The sequence below is a fragment of the Lutjanus erythropterus genome, chromosome 2 (genome assembly GCF_056507025.1).
Source record: "Lutjanus erythropterus isolate fLutEry1 chromosome 2, fLutEry1.hap2, whole genome shotgun sequence".
NCBI lineage: Eukaryota > Metazoa > Chordata > Actinopteri > Lutjaniformes > Lutjanidae > Lutjanus > Lutjanus erythropterus.
In genome coordinates, this window is record NC_139318.1 from 8,834,213 (window position 1) to 8,853,905 (window position 19,693).

Sequence of the window (19,693 nt, forward strand, 5' to 3'; positions counted from 1 at the left end):
GTTCCTGGTATTGCTGCTTGAAGCATTTTAAGGGGCCTTGCCCATGCAGAGCGGGGTGATTGCTTGCCCCCCCACCCCACCCCCAGCCCCAGAAGCGCTGCTTGCAGGGTTGTTGAGAACCACTCATCTGACTGGCTTCACGCTCGACACTGGTCTCCTCAGCAGTGCATCCGCGGAGTGCGACGTCAACGATATGAACAGTTCTTGAGCAAAAATGTAGTGCTTCTAGAGTATGCCAGAAAGATGTTCCACCACTTTTTCTTTAAGTGAGGAAATATAATATTTAGATCGTATGACCTGATCAGACAGAGTGCCGTTTTTGCAGTGAGAGGCATCTTTTTCCAGTTGTTTTCTTTTTGATGAGAAAAGTGTGATTCAGACTCACAGCTGTAGCAGAGAGAGAGAGAAAGAGACCGCCTGCTGCATAATATTCTCAACATGTTGAAACTTTAACATTTGATTGTGTTCCATTACAGTTGATTAATGTATGTAACTTGGCAACTTTTGGAGCAGTTTAGTGCTGCCCCTCTGTTATGATATGCAAAAGACAGTACATGCATACATATGGAGAGGAAAGAGATTTCTTTGTGGCCTGTAAAGATCCAAAGCTTGATTCAGTCTGCAGAGCCCTGAAACCCACTTTTGCACGGACTGCTGTTCACCTCTTTATTCCAAGTTTTGTTCATGCACGTTGCGTGTCCAAATTGCACCAAATTCAACACTGCTCAACCTTTGGTCCTCACCGAGACACTTGCCCAGTGTGAAGTAGATCGGATGAACGGCTCTAGAGATAAGCAAAGGACACACAGACACAGAGGCAGACTCCTGTCTTCAAAGCTGAATGTTTCTGGTGCAGCCTGCACGTGGTGACAACGATCACTGTTAATCAGCACAAGCGACTCTGCTTGTTGTTCTCATTGGAATATTTCTTTGTTTCTGTTGTCACACTTACAAGTAGTGTGAAATTTGATCAAAGCTCATAAATACTGACTTCACCAGCAGTCATTAGGAAGCTGTTGTGCTGCAGATAAAATCATTATTAAATAATCTCTACAGTGTCTGACAAATTGAACAAAAATACAGGTTATTGTCAGCAGCAGATGTGCTGTGAGATTGGCTGACATTTCAGAATAGGTAATTATGGAGAAAGTTACAGTTCCCCAGCCACCCGCCCCCACATCCATGCTAATTCAATTACAAATCAATCAATATTCAGTACAAGGGAACTGATTGTCTTAAAATATGATTTCGGTTATTCCTGATTGCAGATACCAGGACTCAGCACAGGCAGGTACAGAGTCTGGTCAGCCAAGTTTGACCCTCAAGTTGGGAGACGTGCTAACCTCTGAGCCACCACAACAACTAAAGTCTACAGTTTTCTTCTTTGTATAACTATCAATGCCATGTGACAATCACTAGATAATCCAATCCATGCCAAAACAAGGCAGACTACAATTTAAATCTAAACGTAAAATTATCTCACTTACTTACTTGTAGAAATATGCATCGCTGGGTCACCACTCCGGTCCAGACTGAAATATCTCGTCATCCAAATATACAAATATTCATGATACCCGGAGGGTGAATCTCAATGACTTTGTTCCCCTGACTTTTCCTGTAGTGCCACCAGTAAGTCAAGATTTTATTTATCTAGTAAAATACATCTACATCAAACAGGAGGAAATTTAATGAGCTCAGATTTCCAAAGTCCCCAATGGATGAATTTCAGAGACTTCAGTATTCCCGTGACTCACTTCAAAATTTCAGTTGGTCCAATACTTTTGTTTATGGACAAATACCTGCAAAAATAACAACTTTTACATCAGTGGTCATTGTGTTTATTATTAACAAGTAAATGTTAGTATGCTAATGCTAAGACACGTTTCCACTACTGGAACTTTCTTTAGGGGCTAGGAAGCTTTGGATGAACTCTTTCCACTGTAGGGACCAGGGTCTAAATTAAGTTCAGGACATTATTTTACCCCCACCCCCTCAAAAGTCCATGCTCGGGTGGGGGTTGGGGGTAATACTTTCCAAAGGTATAACTTTGTTCAGTAGAGGTTTGAGAACTTTGCGGGTGTGGCTTGCATTTCTGAACATTGCCAATTATTCGAGTACCTGCAGCATTTCATTTCAGCCACCATTATTAACAATCTAACCTTTTTTTTTTCATTGTGCTTTGACACCACACGGAGTCACAGACAAAAGCATACGACAGATGGACCGATGACAACGACCAGGGATTACGCTGACAATAAATCCAGCTGGAATTGTTGGTGTGTCACACAAATAATGATACCTGTCCATCGCTTTTAATATGGTGCCATGGTTGCTGTACAGTCACCTGTCTTTAGACTGGATTGGCTGAAGGAACTTTTTACTTCACTGAAGGTAGATCCTGAGACTAAAAGTTCTAGCCAGACATCACTGTCACTTTGAGCATCTTAGCATGTTAATATCAGCATGCTAAGATGCTAAGATGCAAAGTACAGCTTGACAGAGTTGCCAGCATGGTTGTAGACTCTTGGTCTCAAAAACAAACATTGTAAAATATTACTTTCGATGGCTTGTTTTATCAATAATGATAGAGTTACTTCAAAGTTCTTTCTCAGGCAGTAACTACGTAATTTTAAGTTTAAAGAGTCTTTATTGTCTCCCATAGAAGTCCAGGACAGTTGAATTATCTCAGTTTTGGTACACTTACTGCATACAGGTTATACACCAAGGCTTTTCTGATCTCTGCCAAATCTGGCCTGAGGCTGCTTCAGTACTGCGAGCAAGAAGGTTTTCTGTGTATCCTGATATTGCCTAGTAAAAAAAAAATCCAGATTGAAACTCTCCCTTCAAAGTGAAAACATGAACTTGTCCCTCGAATGTGAAAAGAACTGTTGCTGAAATGCTCACCTTGAACTCTGTCAATAGCGGATGAAATCTCTGCTTACAGCACAAAGGCCAATCTTCCCCAGCAATTCACAGTCCATTTTCACTGTCAAGTGTTTGCTGCACACCGACTGTGACACAGCACCAAATGGCTGAGCTGTGTTATTTGTGTGCAGGACCACAGAACAGGAAAGCAATCTTTACAAGCACAGCTGTCTAATGGGGTCTGATATTGGTTATCCAAGTTTCTTCCCAATAAAACTGAGCTATACCAGTAGCAGACTCTTATGTACATATGGTGTTTTGGAAATGTAGTAGAGAATCTTTATTCTGCTTCCTTTTGCATTGTTGTTGACCTTTTTACCACTGCTGTGTCATCCGTGTTTGTCTTTGCAGAAACACTCTAAAGGACAGACCCTGATGGACATGGTGTGCGAGCATCTCAACTTGCTGGAGAAGGACTACTTTGGTCTGACCTTTGCCGACACAGACACCCAGAAGGTCAGTGATTTGTGCGCCGCAGTAACCTCGCGGGATGCCTCAGTACATAAACATGTTACTCACAGTTAGAATCTGTATTCCTCTCACTTGCTGGCTGGGTCGGCTCTCTCAGGGGTGCGTTATCCATCATTCAAAGATGAATGGAAAATGGAAATTGCCAGGCTGTGTCTGGGTCTGGACAAGAGGCAGTCGAAAAACATGTACAGTTGAAGGACAGATGAAAAAATGCCTCATCAACTCTTTGCAGTGCAATTAAGTTCTACAAATATTTCTCAGAGGCACAGCTGCTCTGGATGCTCTCTGGTTAAGTTTATCAGGAAAATTTGAACAGCTAAGAACAAAAGTTAGTTCAAAATGACCTCAGTGACTTTTTTGGTCTTTCTTTTATAATAATTGCATTTTTAAAACTAATCATACATTTTTATGGTAATGTCAAACTCACAATGAAACTTAAAAACGCTTTATTTATCACTTTTTCATGACCTCTCAAGGCCCACTTCCCACACTTTGTGAATCACTGGTCTAACTTTATTCTAACAATCCAACTAGCTAAGATATCAGTATGACCAAAATATTTTTCCCTGTTTTAAGCAAACGTGTGAAATCTTTGGTATACTGAAGTTATTGAAGTTACTAGTTACTTACCTCCGTATTTTGAGTTGTGTTTCTGGCCACATCCTGAATCTAAGTCCAGCATTCACTTTGTTTTTACGTGAAAGTTCCACCATCTCCTACGAGGCCCTTGTTCTGCTGTGTTCTCTAGGTAGTTGTTAACTTTGTCTGGGAGCTCTCTGGTGCTGGGCAGTGGATTTTCATTGAAAACAGCTTTCTGCTTGCAGCTGGGAACAACCAAAATGGTGAAAATTGGTAGACCTAAGGAGACCTTCAAAGAAATCCTCAACAGTCGCAAAGTCATGATGACTCATTTAAACTACTTGCTACCGAAGAAGCTGTCCCATGTGAAACGTTAGCTCTGCATGAAATATTAGGGAGATCTCTCAAAAGTTGAGCACATAAATTCCAATTTTTCTGACTTGATTTTGTTAGAAATACTGTGGATCTTCCGTTCCTTGGCTCTGTCCTCTGAGGTTTAATTAGTTCTGCTTCTGTTAAATGTGTACATACATTAAACTTCAATCTGTTCACAGATCATTCTGACAAGTGGAAGGTCTGAATATGTTTCCCTGTGATCTTTGTTGACTTGTAAGGGCGCACACCAGGCTTATTATCATTATAACCAAGTAAGTGACAGTGAACTGATGGGTCCTAGCTGTCGGCCTACATGAGAGCTCTTTGTCTGATGTGGGTTTTTGGTTCTGATTGATGTGAGTCTCCCTAAGGGCGAGTGTGTGATTGCAACAGGCTGCAGAGGGACCTGCTGCTTTTTGAAGATAGGAAAGATGACAAGCCTAAATCCCTTTTAACATCTGGAGCATAGCCTCTGTCACCATCATCAGCTTGCGCACGCTTTGTCCGCTCACATGTTGCGACTTGCTGTGCGTCTGATGGCTGAGGCTTCAGATCGGGCATGATCTCGTCCCCTACAGACAGGTTGACTGTGGTGTTTGAGACGTAAACAGGCTTGAAGTTCGAATATCTTCCTCTCCCCGAGCGTAGGTGAGGCTATGGCTTAGATCAATATGACAGGCTCATCAAAGACAGGCTTATCAGAGCGCAGCTTGAGCCTACTGTCTGAGGTCATTGCTGATTGGTAGACCAAATAAGCCTGAGAATTGAAATGTCATTTCAGATGCCCTTTCTCCATCTCAGCTGGGAGAACGAGGATTTAATCTTCACCCTTCGGGAGAACATTTATTCTGTGTGATTGCTTTATGAACTAAGGTTGCAAAAGCAGGAGCGAAGCCTCGAACAGCTAATGATTAAAAGTTCTTCTTCCTACTTTTTTGTGGAGAAAAGCAAAGCAGCAGAGAACGCCGTACTAATTGAGTGCTCTTTGGCCTTGGCTGATATAAGATAGATTCAGGGGGACGATAAATGCCTGCGGCTCATTAAAGTCTTTAGCAGCCTGATTAAACACTGAAGCAGTATGTGTGTTTGTGCCTGTGTACATGCGTGTGGGTGTGTATGTGAAGGTGCACAAATTGCCAGAGATGTTTGCAGTTTTCCCAACATGGCCACAGGATTGCACCGTGCTGTATCAACCTTTCATGCTCCTGATTCCACTCTGACTGATGTGATACCAGCTGCCAAAAAGACTGTCGGCATTAATAAGCAGCTGCTGTGTGGTATTCAGGTTAGTGGAGATCACTGTCAGCTCTCAGCACCACAGGCAGCACAGAGCTACGCTGTATGCAGCTGTGAGTGTGAGCGCAAGTATCAGTGAACTAACAAATTACATTAACTGCCATTACTGCGAGCAGACTACCTTGTCTGATTATACTATTTTACAGAATGTGTTTAGTCTCACTGATTTGTTAGTTGCAGCCAGCAGCTCTGTAAGTGGGAAGGGCACTTTAGAGAGCACTTCTTCACATTTTGTCCACTGGAGGGGCACCCTAGAGGGCACTTTTTCATGTTTTGGCCACTGGGAGTGCATCCAAGAGGGCACTTTAACAGCATTTTTTCAAACATGGGAGCACCAAGTGCAATTGCTCCTCCCTCAACAATAGGCTTAAATTGGATGTTGCAGCGGAAATGGCATATCACAAAAAGGTGCATTACTTCTAAATACATTCACAGACTCAGAACCAAAGTGCGCCAGATTAACTGTTCATGACAACTACCAAAAAGGGGGAGATGTAGTGGGAGTGGCCAATGCATCGTGGCCAAACTCATGAACTGTTTGTCGCACACACTTGTGGGAGGCCCCCCCCCCCCAGATGCGCCGCCCCCTACACTTTAGCCTTGGCCCATTCAAAACTCATGAATAGCTTGTTGTAGACTCTTATGGGAGGCATCATTGGTCTTGGCAAAGAGTTTCAGTTTCATTGGTGCCAGTGAGCCCCACCCCTTTCATAACTCATTAACTGTCTGTTTTAGGCACTTGTGGGAGTCATTGTTGGACAAAGCAGAGTTAATTTTTCAATGGTGACGGTGCGCCTCACCCTCTACTTTAGCCACATCCCCTGTTATAACTCTGAACCTTTGGCAAACCATTGGTGTGATTTACTTCCACTCCTTATACTTTAGCCATGGAGGCCAAGCAGTTGTGTGCATGTGTGAATGTATGCACGTGTGGATGCATGAGTGTATATATGTTGCAATAACTGGTTGCAACTGGTTGATCACTGGATGATGATGTCAGTAAATGGGTTGGTCCGGTTTGGTCCTGACAAGGGTGTCACTTTGTGTTGAAAAATGTTGGGGACATAAGGGCTTGGATGAAGAAAATTTTTTAAGCTGTCTTCAGTATATGCAATTTTAGGTAATGTCTTTTGGTTAGTATGTTGTTGAAGTAGATAATTTAAACAATTGTATGATAGTGCATCAAAAGGGCATAACCTAGGCTGTTACAGATTCAGCAATACAAAAATACTCAGCATAAAATGCAAAACAACATTGACAGCACAAGTAAGAGTCATCAATAACGTCCACAGCTGCAACACCAAGTGCATGTCAATCAGCCCAGAGATAACAGTATTGAATATTTCTGGCCTAATATATGACAAAGTAGAAACAACTGAAGGAATGACGTTAACAATGTTAGCTAAAGTCATAAATCAACTTTGGTGACCCCCTGACCTTTCCTTTCAGTGCTATTAGCAGTTCAAAATGGTCACTTGTTCTGGGTAATATCTCAGCATCTACAAGATGGATTGGCAGAAATTTTGGTACAGGCATGCAGTGAATCCTAATGACTTTGGTGATCTCCTGACTTTTCATTTAGTTCCACCAAGTTGTTTGCATTTGTCATTTTAACAGGGGAGATGACTCAGTGGGAGCTCGACCCTGCCCCAGACCACCAGCCATTTTAATAATGACTATTTTTCCGAATACACCATGGTTTGAACAGTTTGAACTTTACCTCGCATTATGTAAATGCAGCGGCTGAGTGCAGTGCAGCCAGTGAAGGTTAATTTCCTCTGTCACATTACCTGCTCCACTCCAGAGTTACAGCGAATGCGTGTATTTCCAGCAGTGCAGACATGACTGAATGATCACTGAAATATTATAGGAATATAGGAATACTGCTGTGTGTCTCCATAATTGTCTCTTTGTTCCATGACTACACATTGCTTTTTTGTCACTTGTGATGTTATAGAGCATATAGGCTACAGTATAGTTTAGAATTGAGTGTTTACTGCCCTGAAAACAAACAAATTCAGTACAAATACATTAACCATTGCAGCCCAACAAAACAAGTTAAGTATGATCCAATGTAGGGATTCCTTGCACAGCTTTACCTACTCTGAAGGTACTCAGAGAAAAAAAAACGTGTCAGGAGACCAGTCAGTTTTCTCAAGCAGTTCGAAGTTCTTGAGAATCCCTGCTCTGTGCCTAGGCTCTGTGGTCGGGTCATGATGCTTTCTGATCTGCGGATCTGTAGCTGAGAGCTGATGTTTTCATGCTATATAACATCATCTTCATCTTCTGCTGCTCATTCCAGCAGTTCCCTTCTTCTGTGTCAATTTATTTTTCAGATGACGCGTCAGAGTGTTCCCTACCACCTTGCAATGAAAACAGCAACAGATGAGATATCTCATTGGTGGGGGGTGGGGGTTAATAGTGGTGTTTAATACATTCTTTAAAAAAATGTAACTCCCTTACATACAGCCATTTTTTAAAGTAATTTGTCTCAATGCCATTTCTCTTTTTATTTTATCTTTTCTGTTCTTAAAGCACTTGTGTGTAGGATTTAGTTTGATCTAGCGGTGAGCTTGTAGACTGCAAACACCTTGCCTCACCCGCCCCTTCCAAGTGTGTAGGAGAACCTATGGTAGCCATGTGCTACTGTAGAAACATGGCAGTAAAGTGTGGGTCTCACAACAAGGTTGGTGCTGCTTTGTTGACCTTTTCACATAAGATCCAGTCACAAATGAATGGCATGCGCAACATAAACTGTCAACCAATAAATTAATTTGAGAATGCAGGCAGGGCAGTTTATCTATGGAATATATCAAATCTAAGGATTAATTAATAAGTAATAGGCTAATGATGAGGAATGTTCTGTTTCCACTTTACTGTCACTGAAAGGGTTTAAAGTTTTTAGGAAATCAACTTATCACTATAATGACTAACTACTACTGTTGACTATAAAACAGACACAAGGCCATAAGGGAAACAATGCTAGAATAAGAGGATAAATATATAATAGGAGATCCCAACAAATTCAGCAAAAAGTAGTCAATTATTTTACTGTTAAAAACCAGTCTCAACAGGGAAAGAATACTTGAGGGAGATATTTTATTACTCGCTTCATTGTTGTCTGTGTGTTGCCGTGCCTCAGAACACTATGATTTACAGCTTCTGCTACAACTGTGTGCACTGCACCACTGATGAGACGCTCCAGCACCCAAATCAGAAAAGATGCCTCCTATAGGCAAAGCCTTTCACTACATGGTGGGATGGGATGAGATCAGATAGGTTAGTGGCTGGCAGTGATTTTGCAGCACAATGAAGAAACAGATGCTTGAATTAAATCTGCTCTCTGCGCATTTGAGCGGCTCAGCAGGGGAGGGCTCGCTTTCTTTATTTAACCATATGGAAAGGCTTTCATTAGGAACAGTGACGGCAATTAGAGCAAAATGTGACACCGGGGTGTGCATTAGCCATGTTGCCAGTCTGCCCTGTGTGAATTGTGCCTTCTGTCTTTCAGAACTGGTTGGACCCCTCCAAAGAGATCAAGAAGCAGATGCGCAGTGAGTGTCTTCTCCAAGTGGCTGAGATGATAAATGTTTTAATATATTATTAGTTAACGCTGCACATTTAGATTTGTTGGCAAATTGACTGATGGCAAAGTTTATTTTTAATCTGTGAGATTTCTAATTACAATTTTGTACAACTTTTTTGGACAAACATGGTAGCAGAGCTTTGGAAATAACAGCTGTAGAGTGTCTGCCTTATCTCAAATGTAATAGAACTAGATGGCACTCAGTTTGTGGTGCTTGAAGTGCAAAAAAATCAACAGTACTTGCTTGTCACCACAGAGAGGGAAGTGTGCATCTACTCATGGATGAGAGGCTCTTGCTTGTGACAGGGCATCTAGGGCATTTATATATACTTATCCCTTGATTTGGTACTTGTGTGCAGATTTGGTGTACTGCGATTCTTAACTAGTGCAACTTTTGTTTGCTGTTTTTTTTAACACTAGACCATGTGAAAAAGTTGAATCATACACTTCTAGAGACTGTATGCCATTACTGATATTTCCAAAAGCAATGTGCATCACATGTCAGTCAGTCTTTGAGTTTTATTTCAACAACATCATTGCTTTCCAGTATATATAAGTAGTAAATAAGATACTTTTTGAATTAAACTGCTATTTTTAACTGTACCTGCTCATCAAGCTAGACCCATAAGAATATAATTATCATAAAAAATAAGATGTTGGGCTAAAATGAATAGAAGTTGAGTTTTGACCCTTTGAGGTTGCTTTAGATGGTCAGTGCAGCTATGACTAGTTATCAGTGTGTATCAGTTAATTCAGCAGCTGTTGGTTCATTTCTACAGATCAGAGGAAATATGTCTGAAAGAATGAGCACACATCACTTTATATTAAATATGAAGTAAAATGGATCTTAGTGTTAAGATAATATTATCATGATAATGATGCTAATTTGCATCAGCGCATCAATGGGTATTCCCATTGTATACAGTATTAGCACCGAGCTAACAGACTATCTGCTGGTTAATTGTATGTGTTCAAAATAGATTCTGCAATCAAAAAATTGATTCAGGAATCCAACAAAAGAATCATGATAAGGAAGGCAACAGAGTTTAACCTTTCGTCCATGAGTACATGCACGCTTCCTTCTGCACCGAGGACATGCTAGGTGGATGTAGTTTGGTAGAAAGAAAATAGTTCCTAAATGAAACTGCTCCCACAAGGTCTGTGAATTGTCTTGAGTAACCCAGTCATGATTACTGGAAAGAGACATTACTGTTGAGTTTTCAGATGTAGTTTTTTTTTTTGCACTTTGAGCACCACAAGCTGAGTGCCATCTAGTTGACCTCTCCAAAATTTGGCAACTCACGCCAAAATAGCACCACAGTTTAGAGGAAAAATCTGTATGTTTGATTTTGGGGTGAACCGCCTCTTTAATCTTTCTCTTCTCTTTAACCTTTCTCTTCAGACTCTCCGTGGCACTTTGCCTTCGCTGTCAAGTTCTACCCTCCAGACCCCTCCCAGCTCACTGAGGATATTACCAGGTAGATTACAGCTGTACCACATGCACTCTTACGGTAACAACAGTTTCAACTCCTCTAGGTGTGCTGTCAGATGTTCCTCAGAGTTAATCACAGGAGAAATTGCTTACACATGTCAGGTCTGCAGGTGATTTGCCTTCTTTTTATTTTCCTGAAGATGTCTGTTTATATAAAAGAATTGTAACAATTTACATGGCATATTTGCCCCGGTGTCAAAGCAACCCAAATCCCCCTCTCCTTTTCAAGGATTAGACCTGGAATGCTACTAACTGCCATGGATTAACTACGCTGAGTACTTGTTGGAGCTTGCCTTGGCTCAGGCTTGTTTGACTGCCAACCTCCTCCTCTCCTCCCCTTTTGTCTCCTCTGACAGATACTACCTGTGTCTGCAGCTGAGGGATGACATGCTGTCAGGTCGCCTGCCGTGCTCATTCGTCACTCACGCCCTGCTGGGCTCCTACACCGTTCAAGCCGAACTGGGGGACTACGACCACGACGACCACGGCTCCGACTACGTCAGCGATTTCCGCTTTGCCCCCAATCAGACCCGTGAACTGGAGGAGAGGGTGATGGAGCTCCATCGAAACTACAAGTACTGCATGCACCCCTGTTTGAGTCAGATTTTCACCTATCCAGAAATCACTCTGCATCAACAAAGATTAATTTAATCTAGTTTAGCAAAACCAGGTTTAAAATGAATAAATCCAGATTTAAAATTAAGCAGAGCTCTGTCACACAATTAAAAACTGATCTGAGTTTAATATATCCAGGTTTAGTATTGTAAACCAAAATTAAATAGAGTTTAATCAGTATGGAAGTGCTTATCCAAATGAAAATAAATAAAAAATAAATTCAAGTGCTGATCCTAGTAAGTATAAAGGAGGAGAGAAAACTGTTAACTTTGGAAAAGTTGTTTGCTTGCTAGCTGAAAAGTAAAAAAAAAAAGAAAAAATACTAGATTTTTGCTAGCTAGCTTAAACATTATTAGAATGGTACATTGTTTGCTAGTTATCTTAAACATGAGAGTAACTAAACATTATATTTATTGCTTGCTAGCTAAAAAGTTAGTCTAATTGAATGTTATATTGTTTGCTAGCTAGCTAAAAGGTAGTTTGTCCACTGATGATGGCTCAGCAGATACGCTCTAATCTCTCACTCTTTGAGAAAAACTTGTTGGACAAAGTATCAGCTGGAGTAAAAGAAAGAGTTGGGTTGAGTTTGTCCCTCAACTTTCTTCTCAGGTGTAAGTTTAAAGTTAATACTGGACCACATTTTAAATTAGAGTTTTAGGTTTGGGTGCAACAGAATAAAATTTAATCCAGGTTTAGAGAGAGACTAAACTGAGTTTTAAAGTGAAGGTTAACATCTAATCTTTTCTAATTTTAAGACAGCTTAAAAGTTTTGTGCAACGCACTTTGAAGTTAAAACTTTCCTATTCCTGAAGCCAAGCAAACCGTTTACAAAGCCAGGATAAGGTTGATCATGAGCATATAGTATACAACTGTAACTAGTGTGCATGATGTTTTCTGCTTAGATAATTTGGGGTATATGTGTTTTAAAACCTATTCCAGGACTCAGGTGTTCTCCTCATTACTTTTTTTTTTCTTGAACTATTTTCTCTGTTGGGGATATTATTTAGCCACAGTCATATTACTCTAGCTTGAAATTTTACTTGCCTTTGTTACCTCCAATACCCCACTGTGAGTCACCTCAGAGTGTAATGGGCTGTGAAATAAATCATCAGCATCATTTAGATAATTGTGTTCATAAACATCCTACAATTTAGAACCAAGTTGAAGTTATTTCAGTATATTATTTGTGCAATCCAATCAATTCAGTGTCTTCTAGAACGTCTAAATTGGCTGATAATCGGCCCACCGGAAGTTGGAATATGGACACTTCCTGTTTAAACAGCTGGTTTTGAATTTTGAAAATGTCAGAACCATCACTGAAATATTGTCCATATAGGTGAATATGCTAATTAATGCTAATTACACTTATTACGCAATAATATGCAAGTTAGCATCCAGCAGTTTCATAATGCTGGGGATACTTTACTCTTCTAACATAAAACGTTGGAACATTCAGCATTTCCGGGATCACACTTGCTGGCAAATGATCGGCTGATGTCATCATGTTAGAACACTTCATCATGCATATGGCTGATAGATGCCGCCACATTAACTGCACCATCTGTCATTGAGATGTACACAGAGCCAGTCTTTGCCAGTGCGAGAACACATTCTCACTTAGAAGGTCCTCGCCAGGCTTTGATTTGGCATTACTGCTTGGCATATGCCCAAATGTAATGCTTGGGGGGGATGCATGGGAGGAATTTCGTCAAAGATATCAAGGATATTACTAAGATAATTCTTCCCCCACTGTGCAAGATTATGGGTTTATTATTTAAGAAGGCCTGTTGTTGTTGGTTACAGATATTACCGTTCTTCTGCCCACAGGGGGATGACTCCAGCAGAGGCTGAAATTAACTTCTTGGAGAATGCGAAGAAACTGTCCATGTACGGTGTGGACCTCCATCACGCTAAGGTTGGCTGTTTCCAAAGTTTTAGTGCCAAAGTTTTATTGCAGACTTTAATTAGCGTGAAAGTGGGTTTCAAGAATGCACACAGTGTTGCTCTTTAATCATTTCTGCCTCTTCGCTGTCCCTTGTTCCCTGCAGGATTCTGAAGGGATTGACATAATGTTGGGTGTGTGCGCCAACGGCCTGCTGATTTACCGCGATAGGCTGAGGATCAATCGCTTCGCCTGGCCAAAGATCCTCAAGATCTCCTATAAGAGGAGCAACTTCTACATCAAGATACGACCTGGAGAAGTATGCAATATGGTTGAGGCTAATTCAAAGATGACTCCATCTGCTTTCTTTTCCCGAAACTCCCACTCAGCTGTTTGCAAAAAGCAGTGACAAAGATTCGAGTGCTGATGTCCCTCCCCTCCCCTCCCCTCTCTCAGCCTAGGGGATTTATATGTAGCAACATAATCATGAAGAAACCTACATCAGGTCACATGGGAAAACATTTTTATAGAAGGGCTTGGAAAAATAGCATTTTGATGCTATAAGCTACAGACTTTGACCAAAATGTAATTGTTCGAATTTGAATAAATAAGAAACACTACTGGGACGCTACATAATGACAAAGTCCTAAAAAAAAACAAAAACAACCCCACCAAAATAATCAGGGATCTGCCCTTGAAAGGGAAACTAGATTTTACTAGTGCTACTCAACAGAAAATAATGTGTAATGTCTTCTTTAGCATTTGTGGAGCTATGTAAAGTCTAAGAAGTCTACCCTGATGATGTCATAGTATCTAGGTTATGTGGTCTTGAGGACTGTAGGTTTATAACAGATTACATTACAAAACTGTGGGTGTGGAGCTTGAAAGGACTGAGTGTTCAAAAGGCACAGATTATTACCAAGAGATTCCATTGGATTTGCATTATGGGAAATGTAGGTGCTCCAGTGTTTTTGGAGTTTAACCCATACAGTGAACTAAAGCCACATTTCCACCAAACACTTTCTGTATAGTGCTCTTGAAATCTACGAAAAACCTGTACATACATGAACCTGAACCCCACTTGTGGTTTGTGTTTTCAGCGCAGATAGTATCTGAAATGTAGGCAGGGTTGTGACCTGGGCTTCAGGCTAACCGCTTTCACTTTCCAGCACTTGGTAAACAACAGACAAGACTTTTCTTGTTCTTGAGAAGCTACAGCTTTTATTAACAAACACAATATGATATATAGTGTACATTTATATATGTAAATATAAATCAAAGACTTTATACTACTAACCCTGTACACTGTAAAAAAAAAAAAAAAAAAGAAGAAGAAGAAGAAGAAGTTGAGGCAACTCAAACTTTCAGGGCAACTTACAGCAATTGAGTTTTGAGTTTTTTGAATTTTGAAATAGCCCCAAAAAAGTTTTGATGACCTGAAATCTTTAGTTCAGATAATCTAACTTTTCTCCTTTATATAAACTTTAATCTTTGAGTTTTAGAAGCTTAAAAAATTTTTTGGTGATAGGAAAATAGAAAAATAGATAGGAAATAGTTTTAATTAAAAGTATTCAAATATTTACCATTATTCACTTTCACTTCACTTAGCTTACTCAATAAACTAAAATAATTACTCAGTTTTGAAATACATTGTTATGACTTTTAAAATTCAAAGAATCAAGTTAATTTAAAGAAGAACAAATAAATAAATAAATAACTGTTCTAATGTGTAACAAACTGAACTGAAATGAACTGGGTTGCTCGGTGGAAACACAGCCTTTAAACTCAGGATATTTGGGCCTCAGTTGTTTTAGTTTTTTTTTTTTAAAGTCATCCCTCATGTTCCACAGCTTTATCAAAATCTTAAAATCTTATATTAAATTACCAGATTGCTTTGACCTTTAGAAGAATAGTTTTATTTTTTCAGAAATATGTGTTTCTGCTTTCTCATGAAGAGTTAGTTCAGAAGATTTATACCACTGTCATGTCTGTCTATTAAGTATGAAGCTTCAGCCAGCAGCTAGTTAGCCTAGCTTAGCTTAAAGACTGAAAATAGACTTAAGTTATCTGATTAAAACATTAGAACTTCTTTGCTTAATTTGTGGTATTAGGCTGATTCTTTCAGGCTAGCTGTTTCCCTCTTACAACTTTCATGCAAAGCTAAGCTAACCATCTCCTGGCTGTAGCTATATTTAGCATACAGACATGAGAATGTTATTGATCCTTTCATCTAATTTTCTGCAAGAAAGCGAATAACCCTATTTCCCAAAATGTCAAACCTTTAGGCCATGGCCTCAGATTATGAGTACAGTAAAAGCTGATGTTCTGTCACAGCTGTTACTGTAGAAAGCCTTCGCACAAGCGAATGTGTGGTCGGTTGTGCTGAGCAGATGGCTGTAAAATCCTTCGCTTTATACCTTCAGTTTTGCTCCTCAGCATGGTCAGGGTCTCTATCCTGGCCCTCCTCATTGTGCTGTGCGGCGCTGCAGCTTATCCTCCATGCTGAGCCTCAGTGTGACAGGCTGTCTGGGCCAGACCCAGTCAAGTGACAGAGCCACACAGTGAGCCTGTGGTTGAGCCAAATAAAGAGCCCCTTTAACAGAGCTGCTGCAGCTGCAGCCACAGCCAGAATAGAGGGATAAAGAGTGTAAATATAGAGCCATGAAATAGTTTTCCTCCCTTTTTGCTCCCGGTGTCTGAACATTGGATATTATACTTGCTCTGCCTTGATCTGTTCCGTTCTGTTCAGTCAGCAAAATCCATATTCTAAATGTGTTTGTTTATGGAGAGGTAGTGTTTATGTTAGCACAAAGTAAAGACTGCTGTATTGATTGGGTTCAGTGTACATGCCAGAATGAGATGTAGTAAATCTATTGAAGTTTTTATGAATCTATTAAGTTACCCTCAATTTTAGTCCATCGACACGTACACTCTTGGAAATAAAGGTGCTAACTAGAAATAGAAAGGGTTCTTTGGCTTGTCCCTATGGAAGAACCCTATTTGATTCCTGGGAGAACCTTTTACACTTTCAGAGAGTTCTACCGAAACATAACATATAGTAAAACGTTCCTCCTCTAACCCCATATAAGAGGTTCTACAGAGATCCCTTCTATGGTTTATCTAAAACCCACCCAGGAGGTTCTACCAAAAACCCTTTTATATTCCAAGGGTTTTATCTTGAACGTACCTAGGTGTTCTACAAAAAGCCCTTTGATATTCCAAGAATTTTATGTAAAACCGACTTAGGGTGTTCTACTAGGAACTCTTTGATATTCCAAGGGTTCTATCTAAAACCCACCCAGACAATTCTATTAAGAACATTTTTATATGCCAATAGTTTTAGCTAAAACCCACCCAGGAGGTTCTACCAAGTACCATTTTATATTCCCTTGGTTTTATTTTGAACCCACCTAGAGGGTTCTACTGAGAACACTTTAATATTCGAAGGGTTTCACCTAGAACTCACTCAGGTAATTTTACAAAGAACCCTTTTATACTCCAAGAATTTTATCTAAAACCCACCCAGGAGGTTCTACCCATAATCTTTTTATATTATGGCACAAAGATACCTTGATTTTATTTCTAAGAGTCTACTGAGTTGATCCTTAGCAAAACAAAGTAAACTGACCTGGTGCTGTGTCCCCTACACCTTTCTTCACATTCCTCTCGTCTCTCCTCTCCAGTACGAGCAGTTCGAAAGTACAATCGGCTTCAAGCTTCCCAACCACAGAGCTGCCAAGAAGCTGTGGAAGGTCTGCATTGAGCATCACACCTTCTTCCGGTAAGAATCGATCTGGTGTCGAGGTTGGAAGTTTCCTTTTCAATGTCTTATCAAGACAAACAAAATGTTTCATTGTATGCAGTTTCATCAGGTGCAGCCGCACTCCATTCATTACACAGTGCTTTTCAAACATACAGTAGCCTCTCTACAGCTCTTATTTTCATGGCCACTCTGGCTCTACTGCTGATCCTGTGATGAATACTGATTCACCTTCACAGGAGAGTGCAGGCAGTGTGAGAAAACAATTCACACATACAAGGACCGGAAAGATGGAGTTCGCTATGTAGCTAGCATACAAAAGGCTCTGACACTAGCAGATCTTTATACTATGTTAAAAGACTCACCTTTAGTATTCAGTATTTAGTTTATTACCTACAGTAGATGTAAGCAGAAACTAAGCAGTGTACTTCTGTGGACAGGGTCAACAACAAAAGGTATTTTAGCAGCCTAAAAAAAATCAATATCAGTTTAAGTATGTGCTATATTTAGAATATTTTCACTCAGCCATTTCAGCCTTTTCTGACAGGAAAATGCTATTACGTGAGCCAAATATCACTTTCCCCAAAGCCACCAGACTCCATAGGCACAATCAGTCATTTAATCTCTCAGAACACATGAGTTTCTGGTCCACCGCTCCCTCGATCTGTTAGTTTGTGTCATTGTGTGACTCTGGTGTTTTAGCCTCCATGAAAGGTTAGTTTAGATTAACCAAAAATCACACAATAACACAAAAGACTAACAGATTGAGGCAGTGGTAAACCCAGCAACTCCAGCGTTCTGCGAGGTAAAGTGACTGATTTCACCAGTGGAGTTTGGTTGCTTTGGAGTGACTGATATGTGGCTTGTATAACAGTGCTTTTCCATCAGAAAAGGCTGTCTGATGGCAAACATAAGTATTGAAAATATTCTAAATATAGTCTACACTTGATTTTTTAGATGGCTAGCATATCTTTTATTGCTGAGCCTGTCCACAGCGGTGCATTACTTAGCTTCTGTGCTGGTTCGCCTCTCTGCTTCTCCTAACTGGGGGCATGCTGATCATTATCTACTGTAGGTAATACACTGTTGTATAAGTACCTCATATGACATCAAATAAGCAGAACTATCCCTTTAAGCAGCACTTCTCTACCTGATGAACATGGCTGCTCCAAATCTCAGAGGACATCTTGATCACACCATTCACCAAAAAGCAGTTGGTCAAAGATTCAAGCATTTACCCTACTGTCTTTACCTAGCTACTGTTTGTTATGTGGTACAGTAAGTGGTGAAGAATGTTCACTGATCACTGTTTTTGTTTTCCTAGGCTGGTGTCTCCAGAGCCTCCTCCTAAGGGCTTCCTGGTGATGGGTTCAAAGTTTCGATACAGTGGAAGGACACAGGCTCAAACCAGACAGGCCAGCGCTTTAATAGACCGTCCCGCCCCGCATTTTGAGCGTTCCACCAGCAAGAGGTATCTGCTGTCCAGGAGCTTGGATGGAGGTGAGTGCATCAGTAGTTCTCCAAAGGTCTAAAGACTGTATTTTCTAGCTTATATTCAGTTCCAAATTTGCAGTTTTGAGATGGACATTTAAAGGACTTGTTGGACATTTTTGGAAATACTCTTTTTCACTTTTCTTGCCATGAGTTAGTTGTAGCCAGGACATAGCTAGCTTAGTTGTGCAAAAAACCCTGAAGCAGGAAAAAATATTTAGCTTGGCTCTGTCCAAAGATTAAAAGTCAGTCTCCAACCCTCAACTAATTTGTGTATTACATGTAATTTGTTTAATCCATACAAAGCCCAGAGTGAAAAAACAACACGTTACAGCAGGAAGTCACTGTTCCTGGTCTGGAAACAGTCCCACACATAAACTTGGTGTTTTACACTTTAGCTTTTATATTTGTCCAGTGACAGTCTGGCTGTTTACAACTGTCTTCAGTATTTATTGCTGTAGAAGCTTCTGATATGAGAGTGTTATCAATCTTCTCATCTAAATCTTGAATGAGAATGAGAAAGCTTTCACAAATAATTATAATAATAATTTAATGAGAGTAGTTATTAGGGATGACCCAAGTATTTTTTTGGCCCCAGTCCTGATCAGAGTCCTTTCATATTAGTTATCTTCTGATGTGAGTGTGATCTGATACATTTACATAGCAGCAGAAGATATGAAATGCTGATTAAACTCACTTATTGCTTATTACTCATTATGAGGCTGAGGTGGGAAACAAAGCTAAATAGAGTCCATCCATCTATCCATCTTCAACCGCTTATCCGAAATCGGGTCACAGAGGTAACAGTTCCAGCAGGGGACCCGGCTACTATACCCCCTCCCTTCACTGCCACCCAATAGGTAGCACACCCAACCCCAGCAGTTCCTCCCGATGGTGGACCCATGGGATGGAGGATCATTTTCCACGTTGCTTGTTCGTTCTGTGGGCTCCATGGCGTACCCGGCCACCAGGCACTCGCTGTTGGGCAACCCTTCCAGGCCTGGCTCCAGACGGGGGCACTCCGGGCAGGGTCACTCTGCTCCTTCCTCACTCTATCACAGGGTATTTGAACCATTCTTAGTCTGGACCCTGGAGCACTAGGCTCCAGACAACACAGCTCCCAGGTTCATAGGGACACGCAAACATCTCCACCATGATAATGTGAAAGGACTAAATAGAGTACAATAAAAAAGTACCTGCATTTGAGCTGCTGTATTTTAG

At 40.6% G+C, this 19,693-nt stretch overlaps 1 protein-coding gene across 10 annotated transcripts in view; it reads left to right on the forward strand.

Moving 5' to 3' along the window:
* LOC146331157 (band 4.1-like protein 1) overlaps positions 1 to 19,693 on the forward strand; it is a 150,287-nt gene that overhangs the window by 91,717 nt on the left and 38,877 nt on the right. For all 10 annotated transcript variants that reach the window (XM_084727501.1, XM_084727490.1, XM_084727536.1 and 7 more), the window contains 8 exons: positions 3,277 to 3,381; positions 9,158 to 9,200; positions 10,635 to 10,710; positions 11,081 to 11,299; positions 13,167 to 13,254; positions 13,388 to 13,540; positions 16,905 to 17,002; positions 18,306 to 18,481. In XM_084727501.1, coding sequence (XP_084583627.1) covers positions 3,277 to 3,381; positions 9,158 to 9,200; positions 10,635 to 10,710; positions 11,081 to 11,299; positions 13,167 to 13,254; positions 13,388 to 13,540; positions 16,905 to 17,002; positions 18,306 to 18,481 — 958 coding nt within the window. The remainder of the gene's footprint in view (positions 1 to 3,276; positions 3,382 to 9,157; positions 9,201 to 10,634; positions 10,711 to 11,080; positions 11,300 to 13,166; positions 13,255 to 13,387; positions 13,541 to 16,904; positions 17,003 to 18,305; positions 18,482 to 19,693) is intronic.